The 24,667-nt window shown below is 36.1% G+C and overlaps 3 protein-coding genes across 4 annotated transcripts; 2 read left to right on the plus strand and 1 right to left on the minus strand.

Annotated features, from left to right (window-relative positions):
- Nucleotides 1-38: 38 nt before the first annotated feature.
- On the plus strand, nt 39-6,286 carry LOC130460969 (uncharacterized). Of its 2 annotated transcripts, XR_008921215.1 has the most exons (3): nt 39-421; nt 3,166-3,229; nt 3,937-4,225. XR_008921215.1 is itself a non-coding variant. In XM_056828812.1 (2 exons), exon 2 carries the CDS (start codon nt 5,457-5,459, stop codon nt 6,099-6,101), a length of 645 nt encoding a protein of 214 aa, XP_056684790.1. In that variant the 5' UTR covers nt 46-421; nt 5,450-5,456; the 3' UTR covers nt 6,102-6,286. The 2 variants fall into 2 exon arrangements, 1 of the variants encoding a protein (XP_056684790.1); XM_056828812.1 differs by lacking the exons at nt 3,166-3,229; nt 3,937-4,225 and adding an exon at nt 5,450-6,286 and having other exon boundaries at nt 46-421.
- Nucleotides 6,287-9,550: 3,264 nt separating this feature from the next.
- LOC130461112 (uncharacterized) lies at nt 9,551-12,905 on the plus strand. Its single transcript, XM_056829047.1, has 2 exons — nt 9,551-9,926; nt 12,069-12,905. The coding sequence occupies exon 2, from the start codon at nt 12,076-12,078 to the stop codon at nt 12,718-12,720; it is 645 nt and encodes a 214-aa protein (XP_056685025.1). The 5' UTR covers nt 9,551-9,926; nt 12,069-12,075; the 3' UTR covers nt 12,721-12,905.
- Nucleotides 12,906-14,789: 1,884 nt separating this feature from the next.
- Nucleotides 14,790-19,199, minus strand: LOC110780513 (uncharacterized). The gene is made up of 5 exons (XM_056829369.1): nt 17,004-19,199; nt 16,200-16,890; nt 15,433-16,052; nt 15,265-15,318; nt 14,790-15,178 (listed from the first exon to the last, which is right to left on the minus strand). Exons 1-5 carry the CDS (start codon nt 19,197-19,199, stop codon nt 15,068-15,070), a joined length of 3,672 nt encoding a protein of 1,223 aa, XP_056685347.1. The 3' UTR covers nt 14,790-15,067.
- Between the last annotated feature and the right edge of the window lie 5,468 nt (nt 19,200-24,667).

The following is a 24,667-nucleotide window of genomic DNA, read 5'->3' on the forward strand; positions in this document are numbered from 1 at the left end:
TGATATAATGATTTTTAATTATTAAAGCATGAATTTTTAAGGTTTTAATAGTTTTAAAATCATGGTATGATGTTTATGAGTTATTAAGGTTATTGTTTTTATGATTTTAAGCATATTAATTATGGTTTGGCAAAGTTTTAAACTATTTTATATTGCTGGAATTTTGAAAAGGGATGCTTTATTGGAGTTTATGATAATTGGTGATCATTAGTGTAGTAATCACTATTCTAGGAAGTTAATTAATTAAGTTTCGAGGTTGGGAAATGTTCAAAATATGTTTAGGATGTATTTAGAATACTTTAGTATTGCTGTAAATTGTTGAATATTGATTGGGGGATTTTATTGGTTGTTTTTAGGCGGAGAATTCTTTATAGGCGATTTTTGAATTCGTTAAAGTGGCCTATCAGTTTGTTTACACAAGGTACGTACATACATGTGTGCTTGGAATGTGTGTGATTTGTTGAAACCATATTGAAATGATTGATGAACTTCATTATGTTGAGACGATTGAGGAACTTGGTTATGTTGAAATTGTTGATGAACTAGGTTATGTTGGAAGTGCATGTTTAATATTGTTGGATGGACATGTTAAGCATATATATTTCGTTATGAGAATTATAGCATGTTGGTATGGATGATTGATGCGAACATGTTGGTTGGGAACATTAGATTATTATTTATATATATTGATTCAGATTGATTGTTTATTGTTCCCTTTTAGCTTTTCACTACTTTATAAGGGCCGAGGACCTTGTTTAGTAAGTTGAAACCTTATACCCATATAGAGGGGTTGATCAGTATTAAAGGAAAGGTTGAATTAATTGGAATAAGTCTTGTGTGACATCTCTGTGATCACTTGCTTAATTCAAAGATAAAAGAAGTTGTGTTTACTTGTTGAATATAATATTTATGTTTGATGAGTCATAACCAAGTATTAAAAGTTAAGTCATGTAAAGTGAACATGAGTAGCAATAGCTTTAGACTGTGCACGTCTAAAGTGTCGGACAATCAGGAGTTGGGGTCATGGGTCGCCTATGGCTTTTTCTGGGGCCGGATTGATCACCGGTTCTATTTTATTCAAAAGTCCCTCGATATCGCAGGTCATTGGGGTTTACGGAGTCGCGCCCGTACCTCGTCTTCCTTAGTGAAGAAGAAGAAGTTTCTAGTAGACAACTCAGTCCATTGACTATTTCAAATAAAATAAGGTTAATGATACAAAGGTCTAGTTCAGTCAAACATAGTCTTCAAGTCAATATATCTTGATTATCCTTGCTTATGTTTTATTTAGTACCATGTTAGGGTTGTTCGTTTAATAGAACCATGTTAGGATTATTATTGATTTAGTATGTAGTTGTAATACCCCGAAGTTTTTAAATTTGATTAATCATGCTTAATTATTTTTTTTATTATTATTTTTTTTTTTTATTTAGCTTAAAATCGTTTTAAATATTAATTTCAAACTTTATTTTAATTAACGAAGTTTTATTTCGCTTGAATTTTTAATATTATTACACGATTTATTAATTTTCAGATTCTATGATTAAATTTCAAATTTTACAAGCTTAAGCTACTTTTTAAAAATCTAAATTATTCCGTGATTTATTTCGGATTTTTAATAATTTCGGAACGTTCTCATTCGAAAACTAAATTTATTTTTCTTTAAACGATATTTTTTTTTTTATAAATAATTATTTTAAAACTTGGTTTTAACTAAAATTTTCTATTCCAATTAGTTTCCTAAAAATAGAGATCAATTTTCTGAATTCTTGCCTAAGTAAGTGAAATTACGAAAATGCCCTTACAAAGCCAAAATGCCAATTTTCTTCTTCTCTTTACTCTCCACGTACACAGCAAGAATGAAGTGAACTCTTCATTCCTCTCCTTCCCTCAATTCAGTCTTGATTCATGCCTTGATCTCCAAGCCATTTTCCTTCTCATTCACTCTACTTGACTCTACAAATCAGACACAATTTCAACTAAATTCCAACCAAAAAAACAAAAATCAAATTTCAATTTCATTTTCTCAGTTTTTCTGATTCGAACCATCTCCCACCACCATTAGTCACCACCAACAACCACTGCCACCATTAACCGCCCCACCTCCCGGCTTCGTTAGCCGACCACCACCGCCCTACCACCATTACTCATCCCACCTACCTTCATCGCCGGCAAGAACCCGACCCAAATCCCCCACTCAACCTCCCCTACTTCCCAGTTTTCGCACCCCACCCCTGCCTTGCTCTCCTCTGCACTCATCCTCCGGCACCGCCGTGCCACCACACTCCACATCCCCTCTTGTTTGCGCAGCCACCGCATCCCATGAACCACCCAGCCCACAAATCCCCTGTCTCCCCTCTTCTTTACGCACAACCTCCCTCTCTCCCGTCATCCTGCCGCCGCGAAATAACCACCACCACCGTCGCCTTAGACGGCGCAATCCGGCAGCACCAAACCGCCCAATCGCCTTCTTCCTTCCTCTCCTCCTCCCTTTCGTGTTCTCCTTTCTCGGCCCCCTCCCCTGTTTTCTCCCCTGTTCGTGTCTTCCCTCCTCCCCTCGTGCTCTTCCGCCGCAAATCACCTTCCACCGTCGCCTCTGGCGCGGGTTGGCGTGGCTGCGCCGCCCAGCTCAGCCGCCCTCCCTCCTCTCCTCTCCTCTCTTTCGTGCTTCTCTGCTTGCATCCCCTTTGCTCGTGCTTTCCTTTCCAGAAAACCAAAACCAATATTTGGTCCTTGGTTTTTATTCTCCTTAAAACCCACAAGTTAATTGGGCCACTCTAGTTTGGGCTTTTGGTAAGGAACTAGTTTGCTATTTCAGATCTTGTAACTTATTTTAATAAAAAATTTATGATATAATTATTATTCATTTACTAATAAATTGTTCACTATTTCCAGGTTTAATTATCGACTTTCCTAAAATAAGTTACTAGTTTTAATTATCAAAAATGGAATTTAAATAATTCTCATGTGAATTGATTTATGAATTATAAATTTAAATTTTTTTGAAATTTCGATCAAAAACAATATTTTCTTTAAGTTTATGAAATTATATTTTTATCGAAATTCGTTATTTATAACATCACTACTTAAAATTTATTATTTATAAAATGTTGATTTTAAATTATTTATCGTCTTAGTTACTAATTTAATAATTCGATATTTTGAAAGAAATTGGACTCGGGGCTCAGGAAGGACGATCCATCAGACAGGAAGTATAAAAACTACGGTTGAGGTAACGGCTATTGCTAGTACCCGCAATCCCCTTATAAATGTATTATGAAATTATGACGTTATGATTGAATTTAAGAATTAAATGTTTTGATGTGTTTTATGGATTGTGGGATGAAATATGATTTGTTTGAATTGTTTATTATAATATGATTTGATTGAGTTTTCTCATAAAATTATATTTATGCAATGCTTTGAAAGAAATAATATGTTTATTGATCCCAGGATCAAAACGATGTTTTATGAGCTAAATGAGTTATGTTATTTCGAACTGAAATACAAGCCAAGGCTTGGTAAAATTATACAAAACATGATAAATGAAAGTGAAAGACCTGGTTTGTCTGGCGGTATATAAACTACCATCTTCCTATCTACCGGTCATGCATGCACCACGGACACCTGTCCACCCATGGATTACGAGCCCAGGCTCCCATGGTTTATGAGCCCAGGCTCAGGGCCCAGGCCCATGTTACGATGATGAGCCCAGGCTCAGGGCCCAGGCCCAGTGGAGAATTCCTTCACGGTTCGTACTTGCCGACAACTAGTATGTTAAATTGCAAAGTTTATGAATGAATTAAATATGATATTTTATTAAATATTTTACCTATTCTATTCTCCCTGTGTTATTAAATAAAATGAATTGAAATGAATTTACGTTGCTAGGGTAGTCGTTACTGAGTCTTCGGCTCACCGTTTTGTTTTCCGTTTTAGGTACTGCGGGAATCGATGGAAACGCGTAGAGGCGAGGAATTTCACTTTTATATTTTTCACCTAGTTTATGCTTGATGTTTATAATAGTTTAATTTAAAGACTTTTAGTAATTTATGTACTTGTATTTTGGGAATATAAATGATTATTATATTAATTTGGAGGTTTTTATGGCTTATGTATGATGTTGCCTTGTAATTTCCAAGAGGGAATTACGGCAGGTAATGTCCCGACCAAATTAGGTTAATTCCGCTGCTAATTATGCTTTAATAAGTGATTTAGAGGTCGGGGCGTTACAGTAGTACTCAGCTTTGCTGATTACGTGCTTTTGCTTGTGCATGTTGATCATGGCTATGCCTTATTGATCCTGTGATGACCCAATCTTTTGTGAGCAGTCTCTAAGGATCAATAAGCATTGTTCATCTGCAGGTTTGAAGATGTTGCATCATTGGGATCGGGAATAGAGAGCTTGTATTTAGTTCTGATTTGCTAAGTTAACTTGGGTTTGTTAATTGGGACTTTAAACTTGTCGTACTATTTATATTTCCTTATTTTCGTTGGATGATTTTTGGGATTAAACCTGTAATCGATTATTTATAAACTTAAAGTTCGTTTTATGTTTTCCGCTGCAAAATTCTGAATAAGCCGTTACGTTTTCACACGGGCGATAATGCCTTGATAATTCTCTATGTTTTATATTAAAATGTTGTTTTAGAAAAGAGAGAATTGTCGGGGTGTTACAAAGTGGTATCTAGAAGCTAAGGTTTTACTTTAATAAATTTTAGGCGCCTAACTATCTGATTATTTAAAATCAATTTCTTAAAAATCGAGCTTCTACGGATTATAGTGTTCAAAAATTGGTACTTTTTTTTGGGGGGGCGATTTCCTTTTATCCTGTTTGAAAGTATATAATATTTCTTATTTAAGTTCGAAATCAAATTATTATTAAAGTTAAAGTGATACTTTCGACATTTATATTTTTCTTATTATTTATTATTCAAAAAAAAAAACAAAAAAAAAAAAAAAAAAAAAAATGAGTACGTTTTTTTTAAAAGAAGTTCAATTTTTTTTAGTTGTTTCAAGAGTTAGAATTCGTTATTAGAAAATATAAATCTTTTTCGAATTAATAACTTTATTTTCTAATTTATTCGCTACGCATTTCCTTAATTTATTTTACTTTATTTATTTTATATTTTTATTTATGTTATTATTCTATGTTATAATTTTATTATATTAGCGTCCTTTTACCTTGTTATTTAAATTATTCCAATGCTTTAGCTTATGAGAGATGGGTAGTATAAGAAGGGCATATAAGATAGAATTATATGTGCATTAGTAGCTAGTCAACGCTAGCATTAGAAATTGATTGTTATGTACGTGCGTGTGCTAATTGTTTAAGTGTTACATTTACATGTGCATAAAGAATTGTTTGATTCCACCAAACTTATTGATCATTGAACCTTGTTTATGTTTTGGCTGGAAAATCGTTAGTGAGACCTTGAATTGTTTATTTCAGGAATAAAATGTTTCTTTCCAAGTATACCAACATAGGATCCTTCGAGAAACTTGATATAGAAACCCCTGATATTTACGTGAAGAAAATTGTGTTTGGATGTGAATATTATGCTAAAGTTCAAGGGCAACCTATCTTAATGAGAAAGGATATCATAGCAGCCACTATCATTAATTGCTTACCTAACAAATTTCCATACCTAGAACTCAAGGAAAAGTTTAAAGACATGCATTCTGATAATGGAACTCCAAACTTGGCTAAGTATGGAACTTGGGATGGTAGATGGAAATATGATTCAGAAATTCTGACCACCGTTATTGAAGCGGCAGAAAGTGGGTTTAGAGACGGTAAAATCGTAGGGAGTCATGTTGGGGATTCAGTTACAGAAGAACCTATGGGAATTAGTGTAAATAATGACCTAGAGGAAAATGATGTAGCTGTGGAGAATGAGAATGTAGGTGTTGAGGCAGAGAATCCTAACCCAACGGCTCATGAGCCAACCATTGAGATCTCTAGTGATTCGGATGCAGAGTTCGAAAGTGAACAGGAGATGGCAAGTGAGCCTAATCAAGATGAAGACATGGGTGAAGATGCAAACCCTGAGGAAGACCCCGATGAAGACCCTGAAGAAGAGTTCGATGATCTTGAGATCTAAATTTCACTCCGCAAGTTTCAGGAGCAATGGATAGGCAAGAGGCCACAAATATTTTGAAGTCATAAATAGTTAATTAGCTCTTTTATGTTTTAAAGAATAAGTAGCAAAGCTACAACTGTTTAAGGTTTAAGTTTATTGAAGTTTGAAATGTTCTTTATTATTTTCAAGGATGTAATAAACCTCTATGGAGTTAGCAATAAAAGTTAAAGTTTCCAAGGAATTTTTCTTTATTCTATTTTGAGGATTCCATAATACTCCAACCTCTAGATAGTACGACATGGATTAATTGTTTGCATACTCAATGTGAATTGTGGATCAATTTAATTGCCACAATAATGTTAAATGATTTGAGTACATAAAGGAAGTGGGGTCCAATCTAGACCCTCATGACCAATATGATTCAAAATGTTATGCCTTATGTGCAGTATGAGAACGTCTTTCGTGAATTATTGAGTATGATTATTTCTCAATGATGATTGCATCTTGTAGATGATTGTTGCACCTTTGTAAACGATTGTCGTGCCTTCATAAATGATGTGTATTTATGTGAACATTTTTGGTTGAGGCGATCTTTATGGTCAATTCAAGTATTAAATTGTATGGGATAACGTAAGTGACGTTTCAAACCTAAAGTAGAATATACTAATTGCAGGTCGCGTTCTAGAATGGCCAACAACAATGATCTAGCTGCTGCAATTCGCCTCTTGGCGGAAAAGCTAAACCAGGAGAGAACTGAGCGCCCCGACTCTGCAGGGGAAATGTTTGAAAGACTTTCTAAGGTTAAGCCACCGTATTACAAGGGGCAAGCCGACCCAACCTTCCTGGAAAACTGGATTAGGGAGTTTGAGAAACTATTTGAGGCTGTAAGTTGCCCTGGGAGTATGAGAGTAAGTCAAGCTGTCCTTTACCTGAAAGATGAGGCTGACCTTTGGTGGAAGGAAAATGGAACTAGACTAAGTGCTGCTGAGGGATTCAATTGGGATTCATTCATAGTTGCCTTGAGGGGGAAGTTTTATCCTCCTGTTATGAGAAAGCAGAAAGCGCAGGAGTTTATCAACCTTAGGATGGGGAATATGACTATTGCTGAATACTATAGCAAGTTTATAGCTTTATCGAGGTTTGCACCTGAGGTGGTAGCTACTGAGGAGCTAAAGGCTCAAAGGTTTGAGCAAGGGCTGACGGATGAAATTCAACTGGGATTAGGTGGAGAAACTTTTACTTCCTTAGACATAGTGTATGGGAGAGCTGCTCATATTTATGGTCTGCAGTCTAGAAGGGAAAAGAAAACTGTGGTAATTGGGGAAAAGAGGAAAGATTTTAATGCTGGGGGTAACCAAGAAAACTTTAAAAAGAATAGAAACGGAAATGGGAATGGAAATGGAAATTTCCAAGGAGGAAACAATCAGGGGCACCACAACAACTCGAACCCATCTGAGAGAGTGCATCATTGCAAGATGTGCAGTAACAATCACCTTGGTAAGAACTGCAAAGGAGAATTAGTGACCTGCAACTATTGTCAGAAAAGGGGACATAGGGAGTATGAGTGCTTCACTAAGCACAGAAAGGAACAAAATAGTAATGGAGGTGGAAACCAAGTGAGGTTTAACCAGTCTGGAGGTCAAAATTCAAAGCCTGGAGGGGCACAAAACAATCAAGAGAACTATAATAAGCCTGCAAATGATAACAACAACCCGAATAAGGCTCCAGGAAAGTTGTACATGATGAATCAGAATGAGGATGAACGATATGCCGATATGGATTCTGGTACTTTTCTATTAACTCCGCGCAAGTCAAGCATTATTTAATTCGTGATGACTTGTTCTTTCGTTTCGTCATCTTTTGTGAAAAGTCTAAAGTTAGTAGTTTTAATGAAATGGGAATTTTGAAAATAGAATTCGTCGAAAGAAAATTTTGGTTAGCTATTCCCTGAGGTGAGTTACGAGGGCGTAACTCGTTTTCTTTAAGGGGGTAGAATGCGATAGAAATTCGCGCTTTTTACCTATTTTATGTAATTTTTATGCATTTGTATGCTTATTTTAGCAAATTTTACAAGTTTAGGCAAAGCAAATAGACTCTCCGCATAAGAAAAGGTGTTCATGAGTAACACAAACAGCTTTGAGTTGGCAAAATAGTGCACTTAGGTGGCACAAGTACTTCTTTAGTAAGAATAAGTTAAAAGCTTTTGGGGAAAATGTGGGAAATTTCGTGTCAAGTTTCGGGACGAAACTTCTTTTAAGAGGGGTAGATTGTAATCCCCCGTAAATTTATAAATTTTATTAATATATATTAACGTACATTATTTATATTTAAATAGAATTTATGAATTTTAAGTAATAAATATATAATTGACGTATATTTATTTATTACATTTTAATATTTTCAACGATTTACGAAATCGAAAATGATTTTAGAATTTTAAGTTAAAACGAATTTGAATTACGAAAATCGATTGAATTTAGAAAACGATCCTATTCGGTTTTGGATTCGAATCCTAAAACTAAACTCCTAATTCTAGCCCAATTGCAAAGCCCAAACCAAAAACCCAAAACAACTCTCCTCTCCTCCCTTCTCCTTTACTTCCACGTGAAACAAAAAAAAAATAAGAAAACAAGAAAAGCAAAACCCTCATTCTCTCCCCTGCAATCACGTGAAACCTCCTTCACGTTCCTTACTCTCAGCCGCCACCACCGCCGGACTACCGTCGCACAATCTCCCATCACCGCCGGTACACCTCCTCTCCCTTCTCGTCGCTATCTTCTCTTTCGTTTTTATTTTCTTGCGTTCGTTTTATACTCTCCTCATCTCATTTTTGTTTTCTTGAACCAACGGAAGCCACCGCGTGCGCAGCCGCGACCACCAAGCCAACCACAACCATCACCTACATCGTCGTCGCTGCCCTGCTCAGCCGACACCCTATTCTCTCTCATCCTTTGCGTGGAAATCCTCCCTTTCTCCTTTAATTTCGTGCGCCACCACCACCAACACCAGCGCAGCCACCGGTGCAGCCACCGGTGCACGCGACCTCTGACACTCTTCCTTTGCCGTTGTGCCGCCGCGCCGCTACACCAACTCCGGCCAGCCCTTCCTCCCTCCCTTTTTGGTTATTTCTTAAATCCTAAGTAATTAAATGTTCTAATTATACTTTATCAATTTAATTTATGTTTTGATTGAATAAATTTATGATTTTTATGATTTAATTACTAATTTTCAGATTATATGTTGTCGAAATTAATTTAATTATTTTCAGATTTGTTAATTACGAATAAGTTAGGGTTTTAATGAAGTTTTATTAATTTAATTCATGTTTCGTGAATATAAATTATAAGTTTTTATGATTAAGTTAGATTTTCAGATTATACATTATGCTTAATTAATAATTTAATTTTCAGATTACATAGTTACATTGATATAATGATTTTTAATTATTAAAGCATGAATTTTTAAGGTTTTAATAGTTTTAAAATCATGGTATGATGTTTATGAGTTATTAAGGTTATTGTTTTTATGATTTTAAGCATATTAATTATGGTTTGGCAAAGTTTTAAACTATTTTATATTGCTGGAATTTTGAAAAGGGATGCTTTATTGGAGTTTATGATAATTGGTGATCATTAGTGTAGTAATCACTATTCTAGGAAGTTAATTAATTAAGTTTCGAGGTTGGGAAATGTTCAAAATATGTTTAGGATGTATTTAGAATACTTTAGTATTGCTGTAAATTGTTGAATATTGATTGGGGGATTTTATTGGTTGTTTTTAGGCGGAGAATTCTTTATAGGCGATTTTTGAATTCGTTAAAGTGGCCTATCAGTTTGTTTACACAAGGTACGTACATACATGTGTGCTTGGAATGTGTGTGATTTGTTGAAACCATATTGAAATGATTGATGAACTTCATTATGTTGAGACGATTGAGGAACTTGGTTATGTTGAAATTGTTGATGAACTAGGTTATGTTGGAAGTGCATGTTTAATATTGTTGGATGGACATGTTAAGCATATATATTTCGTTATGAGAATTATAGCATGTTGGTATGGATGATTGATGCGAACATGTTGGTTGGGAACATTAGATTATTATTTATATATATTGATTCAGATTGATTGTTTATTGTTCCCTTTTAGCTTTTCACTACTTTATAAGGGCCGAGGACCTTGTTTAGTAAGTTGAAACCTTATACCCATATAGAGGGGTTGATCAGTATTAAAGGAAAGGTTGAATTAATTGGAATAAGTCTTGTGTGACATCTCTGTGATCACTTGCTTAATTCAAAGATAAAAGAAGTTGTGTTTACTTGTTGAATATAATATTTATGTTTGATGAGTCATAACCAAGTATTAAAAGTTAAGTCATGTAAAGTGAACATGAGTAGCAATAGCTTTAGACTGTGCACGTCTAAAGTGTCGGACAATCAGGAGTTGGGGTCATGGGTCGCCTATGGCTTTTTCTGGGGCCGGATTGATCACCGGTTCTATTTTATTCAAAAGTCCCTCGATATCGCAGGTCATTGGGGTTTACGGAGTCGCGCCCGTACCTCGTCTTCCTTAGTGAAGAAGAAGAAGTTTCTAGTAGACAACTCAGTCCATTGACTATTTCAAATAAAATAAGGTTAATGATACAAAGGTCTAGTTCAGTCAAACATAGTCTTCAAGTCAATATATCTTGATTATCCTTGCTTATGTTTTATTTAGTACCATGTTAGGGTTGTTCGTTTAATAGAACCATGTTAGGATTATTATTGATTTAGTATGTAGTACTCAGCTTTGTTGATTACGTGCTTTTGCTTGTGCATGTTGATCATGGCTATGCCTTATTGATCCTGTGATGACCCAATCTTTTGTGAGCAGTCTCTAAGGATCAATAAGCATTGTTCATCTGCAGGTTTGAAGATGTTGCATCATTGGGATCGGGAATAGAGAGCTTGTATTTAGTTCTGATTTGCTAAGTTAACTTGGGTTTGTTAATTGGGACTTTAAACTTGTCGTACTATTTATATTTCCTTATTTTCGTTGGATGATTTTTGGGATTAAACCTGTAATCGATTATTTATAAACTTAAAGTTCGTTTTATGTTTTCCGCTGCAAAATTCTGAATAAGCCGTTACGTTTTCACACGGGCGATAATGCCTTGATAATTCTCTATGTTTTATATTAAAATGTTGTTTTAGAAAAGAGAGAATTGTCGGGGTGTTACAAAGTGGTATCTAGAAGCTAAGGTTTTACTTTAATAAATTTTAGGCGCCTAACTATCTGATTATTTAAAATCAATTTCTTAAAAATCGAGCTTCTACGGATTATAGTGTTCAAAAATTGGTACTTTTTTTTGGGGGGCCGATTTCCTTTTATCCTGTTTGAAAGTATATAATATTTCTTATTTAAGTTCGAAATCAAATTATTATTAAAGTTAAAGTGATACTTTCGACATTTATATTTTTCTTATTATTTATTATTCAAAAAAAAAATAAAAAATAAAAAAATAAAAAAATGAGTACGTTTTTTTTAAAAGAAGTTCAATTTTTTTTAGTTGTTTCAAGAGTTAGAATTCGTTATTAGAAAATATAAATCTTTTTCGAATTAATAACTTTATTTTCTAATTTATTCGCTACGCATTTCCTTAATTTATTTTACTTTATTTATTTTATATTTTTATTTATGTTATTATTCTATGTTATAATTTTATTATATTAGCGTCCTTTTACCTTGTTATTTAAATTATTCCAATGCTTTAGCTTATGAGAGATGGGTAGTATAAGAAGGGCATATAAGATAGAATTATATGTGCATTAGTAGCTAGTCAACGCTAGCATTAGAAATTGATTGTTATGTACGTGCGTGTGCTAATTGTTTAAGTGTTACATTTACATGTGCATAAAGAATTGTTTGATTCCACCAAACTTATTGATCATTGAACCTTGTTTATGTTTTGGCTGGAAAATCGTTAGTGAGACCTTGAATTGTTTATTTCAGGAATAAAATGTTTCTTTCCAAGTATACCAACATAGGATCCTTCGAGAAACTTGATATAGAAACCCCTGATATTTACGTGAAGAAAATTGTGTTTGGATGTGAATATTATGCTAAAGTTCAAGGGCAACCTATCTTAATGAGAAAGGATATCATAGCAGCCACTATCATTAATTGCTTACCTAACAAATTTCCATACCTAGAACTCAAGGAAAAGTTTAAAGACATGCATTCTGATAATGGAACTCCAAACTTGGCTAAGTATGGAACTTGGGATGGTAGATGGAAATATGATTCAGAAATTCTGACCACCGTTATTGAAGCGGCAGAAAGTGGGTTTAGAGACGGTAAAATCGTAGGGAGTCATGTTGGGGATTCAGTTACAGAAGAACCTATGGGAATTAGTGTAAATAATGACCTAGAGGAAAATGATGTAGCTGTGGAGAATGAGAATGTAGGTGTTGAGGCAGAGAATCCTAACCCAACGGCTCATGAGCCAACCATTGAGATCTCTAGTGATTCGGATGCAGAGTTCGAAAGTGAACAGGAGATGGCAAGTGAGCCTAATCAAGATGAAGACATGGGTGAAGATGCAAACCCTGAGGAAGACCCCGATGAAGACCCTGAAGAAGAGTTCGATGATCTTGAGATCTAAATTTCACTCCGCAAGTTTCAGGAGCAATGGATAGGCAAGAGGCCACAAATATTTTGAAGTCATAAATAGTTAATTAGCTCTTTTATGTTTTAAAGAATAAGTAGCAAAGCTACAACTGTTTAAGGTTTAAGTTTATTGAAGTTTGAAATGTTCTTTATTATTTTCAAGGATGTAATAAACCTCTATGGAGTTAGCAATAAAAGTTAAAGTTTCCAAGGAATTTTTCTTTATTCTATTTTGAGGATTCCATAATACTCCAACCTCTAGATAGTACGACATGGATTAATTGTTTGCATACTCAATGTGAATTGTGGATCAATTTAATTGCCACAATAATGTTAAATGATTTGAGTACATAAAGGAAGTGGGGTCCAATCTAGACCCTCATGACCAATATGATTCAAAATGTTATGCCTTATGTGCAGTATGAGAACGTCTTTCGTGAATTATTGAGTATGATTATTTCTCAATGATGATTGCATCTTGTAGATGATTGTTGCACCTTTGTAAACGATTGTCGTGCCTTCATAAATGATGTGTATTATGTGAACATTTTTGGTTGAGGCGATCTTTATGGTCAATTCAAGTATTAAATTGTATGGGATAACGTAAGTGACGTTTCAAACCTAAAGTAGAATATACTAATTGCAGGTCGCGTTCTAGAATGGCCAACAACAATGATCTAGCTGCTGCAATTCGCCTCTTGGCGGAAAAGCTAAACCAGGAGAGAACTGAGCGCCCCGACTCTGCAGGGGAAATGTTTGAAAGACTTTCTAAGGTTAAGCCACCGTATTACAAGGGGCAAGCCGACCCAACCTTCCTGGAAAACTGGATTAGGGAGTTTGAGAAACTATTTGAGGCTGTAAGTTGCCCTGGGAGTATGAGAGTAAGTCAAGCTGTCCTTTACCTGAAAGATGAGGCTGACCTTTGGTGGAAGGAAAATGGAACTAGACTAAGTGCTGCTGAGGGATTCAATTGGGATTCATTCATAGTTGCCTTGAGGGGGAAGTTTTATCCTCCTGTTATGAGAAAGCAGAAAGCGCAGGAGTTTATCAACCTTAGGATGGGGAATATGACTATTGCTGAATACTATAGCAAGTTTATAGCTTTATCGAGGTTTGCACCTGAGGTGGTAGCTACTGAGGAGCTAAAGGCTCAAAGGTTTGAGCAAGGGCTGACGGATGAAATTCAACTGGGATTAGGTGGAGAAACTTTTACTTCCTTAGACATAGTGTATGGGAGAGCTGCTCATATTTATGGTCTGCAGTCTAGAAGGGAAAAGAAAACTGTGGTAATTGGGGAAAAGAGGAAAGATTTTAATGCTGGGGGTAACCAAGAAAACTTTAAAAAGAATAGAAACGGAAATGGGAATGGAAATGGAAATTTCCAAGGAGGAAACAATCAGGGGCACCACAACAACTCGAACCCATCTGAGAGAGTGCATCATTGCAAGATTTTATAAAATATTCCCCAGGTATAGAATGATATCTTTTTTTAGGAAAATAGAATCAAATACTTTATAAAGTGAAAGTTAACAAAATAAAATTAACTAATCGTATATCCCAACTATGAGTTATATTTTAATAATCCAAACTTTAACACCTATTGACTTTTAATGGACCTAACAGGTAAGTTACCTGCTGTAGCCGGTTTCACGTATGACGTGGCACGTCTCATTGACATTGCATTAGGCAGTTTTTTTTATTTTTAAAAACAATGCATTTATTTCCCCTTATTTATTTCTTTGATAAATCTCTTTATAACCCTTGTTTCTCATGCATTTCTCCATTTTCTTTAATTGATTCTCCGCCTAAAATTTAATTTTTTCATGCCTCATATTTTAATGTGATATTTAATCGATAAACGAACTAGACGAAGACAACTATCTGTTAGATCCACCGGATCCACCGGGTGTGTTCCTTTGGGTGATTAATTCGAGCTTTTTGTTACATCATCTTTATCGTCGTTGGCATCATCATCCTCCCCAAAACACAGGGACGTTACATAATATAAACATTAATCACCTGTTAAATAGTAAGAGCACTGGGTTATATTGGAATTATGATCCATAGTCAAACTAGGGATCGTGTTGAGTCGAATCGGGTTTTTTTCACCCCTAATAATGCTACAGAATGTGCCAAATTAAACAAATAACACAAGGTCCAAAAAAATGTCAAAATACAATCTAAGTTCCAACAAACTCAATGGCATTCTCCAAGGTTAAATATACGAGCAAAAAACACTTGAAAACCAGTTAAATCTTGGACGTTAGAACTGGTGAATTTCAAAATATAACTGATATGTTTTGGTTTCAAAAAGTTAGATAAGTTGTTGATTTTTCATCCATTTACTGAGTTGGTTGACATAGAGTGGATGCTTGGCTTGGCTGGCTTGCAAAGATGGGTTGCTCGTTAACCAATCTAGGCCTACCCCTTGGTCTACCAGATTTTGTAGGAAGCTGTAACATGAAAATAAGACCAATAAGAATTAACAGCAACAAAAATGTTAACATAAAAACAACAAAAAACTTTAACAATGCCTTACATTTGTTAGTGTTGAACCATCATCTGCGATGTAAATTCCAACACCAACTGGTACCTGCATCATATACGATATCATAAAAGATTAGCATCAGCATAACAACATAATCATGAAAACAACATTAATAAAACTACATCAGATGCATGAAAACAACACGACTCATGAACTGACCTGATTTTTTCCTTTTCCTCTACCTCTTCCTTGACCTGTTTTACTTCCATTCAGACCCCCTCTTCCTCTTCCTGCTGTGTTTGCAACCCCTTTCCCTTTTCCAGTACTATTTGCATTTACTTTCCCTCTTCCGCCACTGGTGCTTCCACCCCTTGATCCCTTACCAACTCTGATCATCCTTCCACCTTTGCCAAGTTGGCTGGGTTGGGAAGTTGCTGAGTGGTGTGCTTGGGACGGTTGTGTATCCTGCAACTGAACCGACAATGTGTTGTTTTGTGGATGTGCAGAAGAAATAACAGTAGTTGAACTTGATGTTGCCTTTGAATGTGGTTGTTGGCCATCATTCCTTGGTCTCCCCCTTGGTCTTTTTGGAGCCGGTTCTCTTGGAATAGTTGTGTCCCTATTTGGACATCTTCTTTTATTGTGCCCTTTGAAAAGACACAAACTACATGTCATCTCCACACCAACTTTGTTCAATGAACCAGGCTTTTTGGGGTTTTCAAAAGGATCCTTAATCCTATTTCTTCTAGGTCTTCCAGGGCCTATCTTAATGGGTGGTGGGTCTAAGTGGCTCTGAATTCTAGGCCAATGCCTTTCTCCCTCCAATGGTGGAATGGAGCCTGTGCATAACATGCTATTTATCATAAATAACCAAACCTAATAAAATAATAATGATGCATACATATCCATACTTAATCATAAAATTTTGATGCTTAACTTAGAGAACACAACCATACTTAACCATAACTTGGAAAACAAAATCATACCTGCATAAGCACTCAAGTATGAATCCCTCTTATAGTAGTCATCAACAAACTCCTCAGCTTCTTTATTCTGGAAGTAGATACAAGCAACAGCATGGCAGCAAGGGATTCCAACCATATCCCATTTTCGGCATGTACAAGTTTTTGCTTCTAAGTCAACCACCAGCTTATCAAGGTAGTAATTAACATTGAAGAGGTGATCACTCGATGGAATAACATCACAGTTTGCAGCCTTGAGCTTCTCATCTTCCAACCGTGCTTGAATCCTTGGGCAAAGGATAGACGTTGCCTTTTGTATTTCCTGCCTTTTGGAAACCATTCTCTGCATAAGGGCAGCTCTAATGTCTTCTAACATGTAGATGAGATGCTTTGTTCTTGCTTGGATTATATAACCATTAAAGGTTTCTGCCATATTGTTAGTAATTGCATTTGTCCTGATGGTTGGATCTAAGTAGGCTCTGCAAAAAAATCTTGGATTGTATCCTTTAAAATCAGTGGCAGCATCTATGTTGATCGCTTCCAATTCAGCTAAGGCGTCATTGTAGTCTGCCAGATTGAAAGCCTTTGCAATTTTCCAAAATTGCAGCTTCATCTCATCCCCTCTGTAGGTCTTGTGCCACAAGGCAAAGATATGTCTAGCACAATGCCTATGTTCTGCTTTCGGGAAGACATTTTTTACACCATTTAAAATAGCCTGAGTGGGGAACACAAAAAAAAAGCAGAAAACATAATACAAGAATTAAAATAGAAGAAAGTGAAGATGATAAATTGAAGATGATAAATTTATAGAAAGAAGGTAGATGTTACCTGATGCTCATCAGAAATGATTGCAATGCCTTCTCCTTCACCTAGATTAAGACATGACTTTAACTGGTCAAAGAACCACTCCCGTGAAAGGTTGTTTTCACCTTCCACAGCTGCCCAAGCCACGGGAAACATTTGATCATTTCCATCTCTCCCAACAGCAGAAAGTAGTTCTCCACCTAAAAATGTTTTCAAGAAACATGCATCTACACACAATACCTTCCTACATCCCTCCTTCCATCCTTTTTGCAGACCTTCAAAACAACAAAACAATCTCTGAAACACAGGTGGGAATGGTTGCTTAGTCACATCGGTAACTAAGTCTAAGTGCGTACCAAGACTACAAGCCTTCAATGCAGCCACATAACTCTCAACTTTGTTGTAATGGTCATGCATAGAACCATGTAACAACCTATGAGCTGCATATTTGACCTTGTAAGCGAAATCTCTTTTGACCAACACCTTATATGCTCGTCTAATACACTCCATAATTTCTTTGGCAGGCCAATGTGGTCTACTCTTAAAGACATCAACAAATTGTTTCGCAACCCAACTATCCTTCAACTGTCTATTCTTCTTCATATTTCTATGGCATGTATGCTCACTGAACACCCTCTTAACAATCAAAGTTGCCCTTCTAGATTCCCAAGATGCATACACATAAAAAGGGCAATTCTCAACGCACTTCACTCCTAACCTTTGCTGCCTTTTTTTGTTGCTAACTCTAAATGTCACATTCCTCCCCTGTAAGACTGCATAATTAGCCACAGCCTGTCTGAAACTATCTCGTGTTGCAAATCTTTGCCCCACTTTCCACTTAAACTGTGAGAAATCGGTGTGAGGGCTAACAAGAAGTCTCGGTCTTATTTTTCTACCCACTTTCAGATCTTCATCTGAACTATCAGGCGGTGTGTGTATTTCATCATCACTCTCCTCATACTCACTCACATATCCACCAACACTTGGCCCTTCTCCTTCCCCGATTTCTGCAGCTTCTTGTTGTGAACCTAGCTTACCCTTATATGCTTCTCTTTCAAGTTGTTGAGCTAGTTCAACAAGATTATTATTACAAGCCTTCACTCTCTCCCTAGCTGTTTTATATTCATCATCACTATTCTCCGATTCAAACTGCAACTCCTCATTGATAATCCGTTCATTTTCTTCTTCTTCGAAGTCAAGATCCTTATCATCTTCCCCACCTTGACCCGTCTCTGCAAAATCTCCATCTTCATAACCAAAGTCTTCACCACTCTCCACATCATCACAAATTTCTCCAATTACCTCACTCTTCTTATAGACCAACTTCCCTTTATCATGAAAAGGATCATAGATAGGATCATTGTCGTCACTCTCATCACTAAAATTTCCCACCAGATCAGTAAAATTTAAAGGACTCTCAGGCCTTGGATCATTCCACTCATATGAGTTTAGAAAGTCACTATCATTTTGTAGAGGTGAAGAGTGCGTGGGAAATGAAAAAGAAGGAAGTGAAGTAGTGTTTGTTGCTGGTTGTGAAAATATTGGCAAAGAGCTAGGGATTTCAGGGGTTAGATCTGAAGTTTGTGTGGATAATGTATGTTTAGTCATCAATGGTGAGGTGGAAGCAACTTTTTGGGTGGATGATGATCTGGCAGCATCTTTTTTGGAAAGGAGTTTTTCTGGTGTGGCAAAATCCTCAGAAACAGTGAGTTGTTTACTTATAAAAATTGTTTGTTTTTTCCTAGGACTTGACCTCACTGGAGTAATGACAGTTTTAGATGATGGACCCCTCTTTGGTTGGATTTTTTGAGGTCTAAAAGACTGGTTTACGGTGGTAGAATCTTCTGCCAAAGGTGGTTCATCTAATCCATGAAGCAAATACACCTCCACGCACCTAAATTTTGAAGCTAAATTAGCCAACTCCAAACAATCTTTATCATTAATCACCTTCCTTAAACCATTGACTAAAGTAAGGTTTGGAATTAAATATGATACTCCTTCAATCTTTCTATACTCCCCACATTTCTTACCCAAATCTATAAGATCCCAGTAACATAATTGGGTGTAATAGTTTGGATTATTAAAAAATAAATCATAGTTGGGAATAATAAAAGCGAAATGATCAAAGTTGGGATTTTTCTCGTCAATTTTTCCAAACAAATATCTAGTAGTTTTATAGTCCGTATATAAAAAGGGACTTAGCCAACTTCCTATCATCATTATTCATTCATCACACATTGATAGGAACATAAAATCCCATCATATCATAATTCATATAATCATATAATCATATAAAGAAATGAAGACAATGAAATATGTTATGCTCCTTATCGCTGCTATGATTGTTGCAGCGACACCAATGATGGTCGGCGGCAGCACTGCACGTCTTCCGAGAAAATTAGAGGTGAATTAGCAGAGGTGCTGCTGCCGGTTTATAACAGAGCGATTTCCTTCAATATTGCATAAAGATCCAACAATTCCCTAAATACGTTACTTTTTAAGTTATTTCCCACCATACCGTCCACGTAAGCAAGGGAGAAAGAGAAGTAAATTTTTTTTTCCGGTTCAGCATTGAACCGCTATATGAGATAGCGGTTTCGTTTTAAAGCAAACCGCCATCTCAGATGGCGGTTCAATGTTATAAACCGCTATCTCAGATAGCGGTTTGTATTAAAACAAAACCGCTATCTCAGATGGCGGTTTACTTAATTGTAAATTATTTTTAACATGAATTACAGTTTAAATAGAAATATAATTTAGCAGTAACCTCTTATGACATCAATTGTGTCTGTAGCTCAGTGGATAGAGTGTGTTGTTTCTACGCAGGAGGTCGTGGGTTCGAATCCTACCTGATGTGTTTATTTCTTTTTAACCATTTATTAATATTAATTATAAACATTTCTAAATTTAACTTATCAACATTAGTGTCTGTAGCTCAGCGGATAGAGTGTTTATTTCCTAACCAAAAGGTCGTGGGTTCGACCCCTAGCTGATGCAGTTTTTTTTTTAACCATTTATAAATAGTACTACCTACGTGATTATAAACCGCTATCTCAGATAGCGGTTTACTTAAGTCAACCGCTACCTGAGATAGCGGTTTTGTGTCGCTTCGTTAAAAAAAAAAAAGACCGGTTTTAATGCTGACGTGGACGGTATGGTGGGAATTAAGTTAAAAAGTGGCGCATTTTGGGAATTTGACGTTTTTTAAACAATATTGAAGGAAATCGCTCTTTATAACATAATGGTTGAAGAAGCCCGTATTGAGAAAAGTCTAAAGTGCACTCCAGAGGGACGTCGTTGCGAGAGTGACGGTGAATGTTGCTTAGGGTTCAACTGTTTATTCAACCCTTTCGTTCCTCTCAAACTATGCACAGCATGTGGCATAGCTACAGAAGATTGTTATTTAGCCCGTGAATGTTGCAATGGCTTTCACTGTTACCGCCCGCATGTGTACTCAACTGTGGGTAAATGCTACTCCCTCCGTCCCGGAATACTCGACCCGGTTTGACCGGCACGGAATTTAAGGGACTTGAATTGACTTATTTAATTTAATAGGTAGTAATTGATAGTGGGGTATTATTTTAATGTAGTTAGTGGGAAATGTGTGAAGGGGTGGGGTTGGGGGAGAGTAGGGGTTGAATTTTTAATTATTTTTTGTATGGAGTAGGGGGTAGGTGGGTTAATAGGGGTGGAGTGAGAAATAATATAATATTGTTAGAATATTTCCATTTTTAGAAACAGGTCACGTATTAAGGGACGGCCCGATAAGGAAAACAGGTCAAGTATTCCGGGACGGAGGGAGTATAAGAATTGATAATTTATTTATCAATATGGTAGTTAGTACTACCAGCTTCTACGTTACGCCATGCATACGCTTAATTAATTAAGATTTAAGAATGTACTTGAATAAAATGGCATACTCCGATCAGTAACGCGTTAGCACTTAGCTGTACTGGATTCGGAGATCTTGTCTAATTTTTTTTGGTGTTAACACCCGGTTCACCCTTAGAGCTAATCCGGATTCGGGGCGTGTTCTGGGTGGATAGGTTCCAGTCCCCTCTCAATTATTGTTGCGGGGGATCGAACACGAGTTCTCCCTACCAAGTTCAGCCTCAATCACCACTAAACGGAGATCTTATCTAATTAAGTGTGCGTGTAGAAATTAAGTAAGACCGGCTCGACGTACTCGACGGGGTACGTCGTCGTCCTTTACGGAGGATGACTACTTGCTAGTCTACTACTCCCTAGTCCTGCTACTCGTGTAGTGTATGTGTATGTATATGTGTATTGCGCACAATACTGTTGTTTGTTTGTATGAGTGTTGTCATATACTTCATCTCGTTGTCTATGTTGTGATCCAAGTTGAGTGACTTATCATGATTCCTTTGTTTACCATTAAGACAATTATCATTAATAATCAGTTATACCACATTTATAATGCCAAAATAGATCTGAAAAACACAAATTTAGAAAAAAATTAACAAACACTTAACTTTTACAATAAAAACAATTGTTATTATTTTGCATCATAAGTAGTAAAGCACAACTAGTACTCCGCTACTTCTAGTTTGACGCGAGCCCTAAATCCATATCCAACCACGTACCCTCCCAATTATTGATGTTTTAGAGCAATATATTGGTGATTATAGGAGTAATTAGGGAATAACAAATTGGAACAATTAAGAGAATTGGGAGGAAGATGATACAAATTTTGGGAGGTGGGAAAATCCTCAGCTCCCAAACCAGGAAGTGGCATGTTTACTTCCGCTGTCTGTTTTGATATAATGTTTAGATTAATAGGCCAATCAAGATCTCATTATTAAATGGATACACATAAAGTACTTGTTGGTTCACTCGGATATGAACTTTCCATGCATGAAACGTTTCATGGAAAGTTAAATTTCCCATATTAGCTTTGTGAAACTCCCTAATTGGATCATATTTATAGGTGGATTACAACATTAGTCATAACTATATTAGAAAACATAATGTGAGTAGAAGTCTAATACGTAGTATAATTAATATCCTCAAAAGGTCTTGCACGCACATTGTGTATGATAAATTTATTGTACATCAAAATAACTTTTACCCAATTTCTATTGACTTTTAACACGTTTTCATTAACTTCTAATATCTATACTATATATTAAAAGGCGTTTCTAAAGAAGTTTATGTGCCATGTGGCGCTCTGTTTGTGAGTATTTCATTTCACGTAAACCTCATATATTTAAAAATTTAGAAATTTAGCGCATGTATAAGAATTGAACCCATGACCTCATGTTTAAACAATGAAGTGTTTACCATTGAGCCATAACACATTACATGCTATCATTGTATAAAGAATACTAATAAATGTAATAAAAATGAATTGATTAATAACATTTTCAAATAAGAATAATATAAATGTTACTAATGCAGTAATCCGGGGCATCGCCCGGGCCTAAAAACTAGTTATAAATTAATATTTGGTGGATAAACTTCCTAAAGGGCTACATGGTTATCTTGATACATTACGAATGATTTTGATGGGATAATTTATACTACTTGGCTTAAAGTATGATAGACATCCCGTACAATAGCATAAACATAATCCTTGCATGTGAAACACTCATACATGCATATAAACTTGAACAACATGCTTGACATAATTCAGCGAGTATAAATGGTCACAACATGACTGTTCACATAGGCTTTATAATTCAACAATAAACCATAACATGCTTGTTCACAACATCAAACATGAATTCAATAATACTTCAAGTCACATGATTCACAAATAATAATCATCACATAGTTCTCATGTAACTGGTGGTCACCCTAGACATGTATGTACCTCGAGTATCTAAGTCCGGGGGCCACTTTTCGAATCACAATCAAGGCTAGAAATCACCTCCTATAATTATAATTAAAAAACTTAGTTGTTATCCATGCTTACTAAATTTCCAACAACTTTTATAAAGCTTAAAACCTTTGAATTGATTAGGATTAGGATGTTCATAATTAAAATAATAGTCTCAATTGGTCGATTAAAGTCCTAGTATAAAAACATTGATATTTGGCCTTTAAAACCATTAAAATCGCCACTTTAAAACCTTGGATTAAATATGAAAATTTACATTTGATTTCCCTAATTTAAATCACCATTAAATTATGTAAATCAATCACTTAATAAATTAGGATTAAAACCCTAGTATTAAATAATCATAAAAACCACGTTTAGAAATTAAAAATCAACACTTTATTAATTTATTAAATCTGAAAATAATAATTCTTTTGATGAAAATCATCCTTATGCATTCAAACACGTAAAAAATCACAATACGTTGTTCATAACCGTTCCCAACAATTTAATTAATCAAAGTCAATAATAATAATATAATTTTACAATACGGAATTGAAATAGAATAGGCAAGGAAGAAGAGAATTATACCAAACTGGCCTATAACACGGTACAATCACGAATTTGATGTGATTGGGCGCAAAAAGATCAAAATATACGGAGTATACGAACAATCAACACACGAGACACACGATGGACGTGTGTGCATGCGAGCAGTGAAGCCAACGAGCAACAGGGGCGACAAAGCACGAGCAGCGCGGCACGAGGCTCGCGTGCACGAGCGAGAGCGTGAACATTGGGTGGGTGCGCGCGACGACACACACAACAACAACAACACTCGCGTGTTGTGCGCGAGCGAAGGCGAGAGAAAGAGAATGAGTGTGGGCTGTGTGCGAGAGGCACGAGAGAGAGCAAGAGGCCAGGCAAGGTGAGGGGATGCGGGGCTGCTGTGTGCACGAAGGCACTAGGCAGCGCAACACGAGGGCGAAGGCTTGCGTGCACGAGCAACACAACAAGGCAAGGCACGAGTGGTGCTCGTGCTTGCGGGCAAGAGAGAGCCGGACGAGAGAGGGAGCAAAGAAGGAGAGAGAAATTTCTGAAATTTGTGAGGGGATCATTAATGAGAGGGGTCTTATTTATAGGTTCCTAATCCCCTAGTGGGCTTAGGTTAGGGTTTTGCCTTGGGCTTTGCAATTGGGTTTACATTAGGATTAAATACTTAAAAGCTTTGTTGGGTTCACCAACTAAATTGGATTGGGCATGGAAGTGAATTTAAATAGTTTTGAAATATTTTTTTTTGGTGCTAATGAGCCACAAGGGAAATATAAATTACAAATGGGGGCGGGGGGATTCGAACCTGAGACCTATTGTACACAGACCCCCAGTCTTAACCACTAGGGCAAGACATCATTGGTAAATAGTTTTGAAATATGACCCAATAAATTTCCCGACTTAAGTAATAAAATAATAATTTCGTTTAATTTTATTTCGGAATTAAATAAGAATAATAAATATTTTATTCAGTTAAAAACCACACTTAAATGCATATTAAATGCAATTTAAATTCTAAAATTCGTAAAAGTACTTTATAAATACATTAAAATATATTTATAAATTCAGAAAAATACGAGGTATTACAGTGGTGGTCAGTGTTGATTTAGTTTGGCCAAAATTGTAGAGCAGAGGTGAGGTGAGGTGAGGAGGGGGGAGGGTTTCTTTTTAAAGGGTAAACACGTAATTTTGTGTACTAAGTGTGGTCATTTTAACGCGGGCATCGAATGAAAACCTCCCGAAAAATAATGCGGAAAAAATAGGCTAAGGAGAACTCCACTTAGCGTGCGTTATATTC

Source organism: Spinacia oleracea, chromosome 5 (assembly GCF_020520425.1).
Source record: "Spinacia oleracea cultivar Varoflay chromosome 5, BTI_SOV_V1, whole genome shotgun sequence".
NCBI classification, from domain to species: Eukaryota; Viridiplantae; Streptophyta; class Magnoliopsida; order Caryophyllales; family Amaranthaceae; genus Spinacia; species Spinacia oleracea.

Bases quoted from the DNA above. Each gene is read 5' to 3' on its own strand.
- LOC130461112 (XM_056829047.1), top strand. From the start codon at position 12,076: ATGTTTCTTTCCAAGTATACCAACATAGGATCCTTCGAGAAACTTGAT.
- LOC130460969 (XM_056828812.1), top strand. From the start codon at position 5,457: ATGTTTCTTTCCAAGTATACCAACATAGGATCCTTCGAGAAACTTGAT.
- LOC110780513 (XM_056829369.1), bottom strand. From the start codon at position 19,199: ATGATGATAGGAAGTTGGCTAAGTCCCTTTTTATATACGGACTATAAA. The intron at 15,319-15,432 runs GTCAGTTCATGA...TATATGATGCAG, and splicing joins GAGGAAAAGGAAAAAATCAG to GTACCAGTTGGTGTTGGAAT. The intron at 15,179-15,264 runs GTAAGGCATTGT...TTCATGTTACAG, and splicing joins ATGGTTCAACACTAACAAAT to CTTCCTACAAAATCTGGTAG.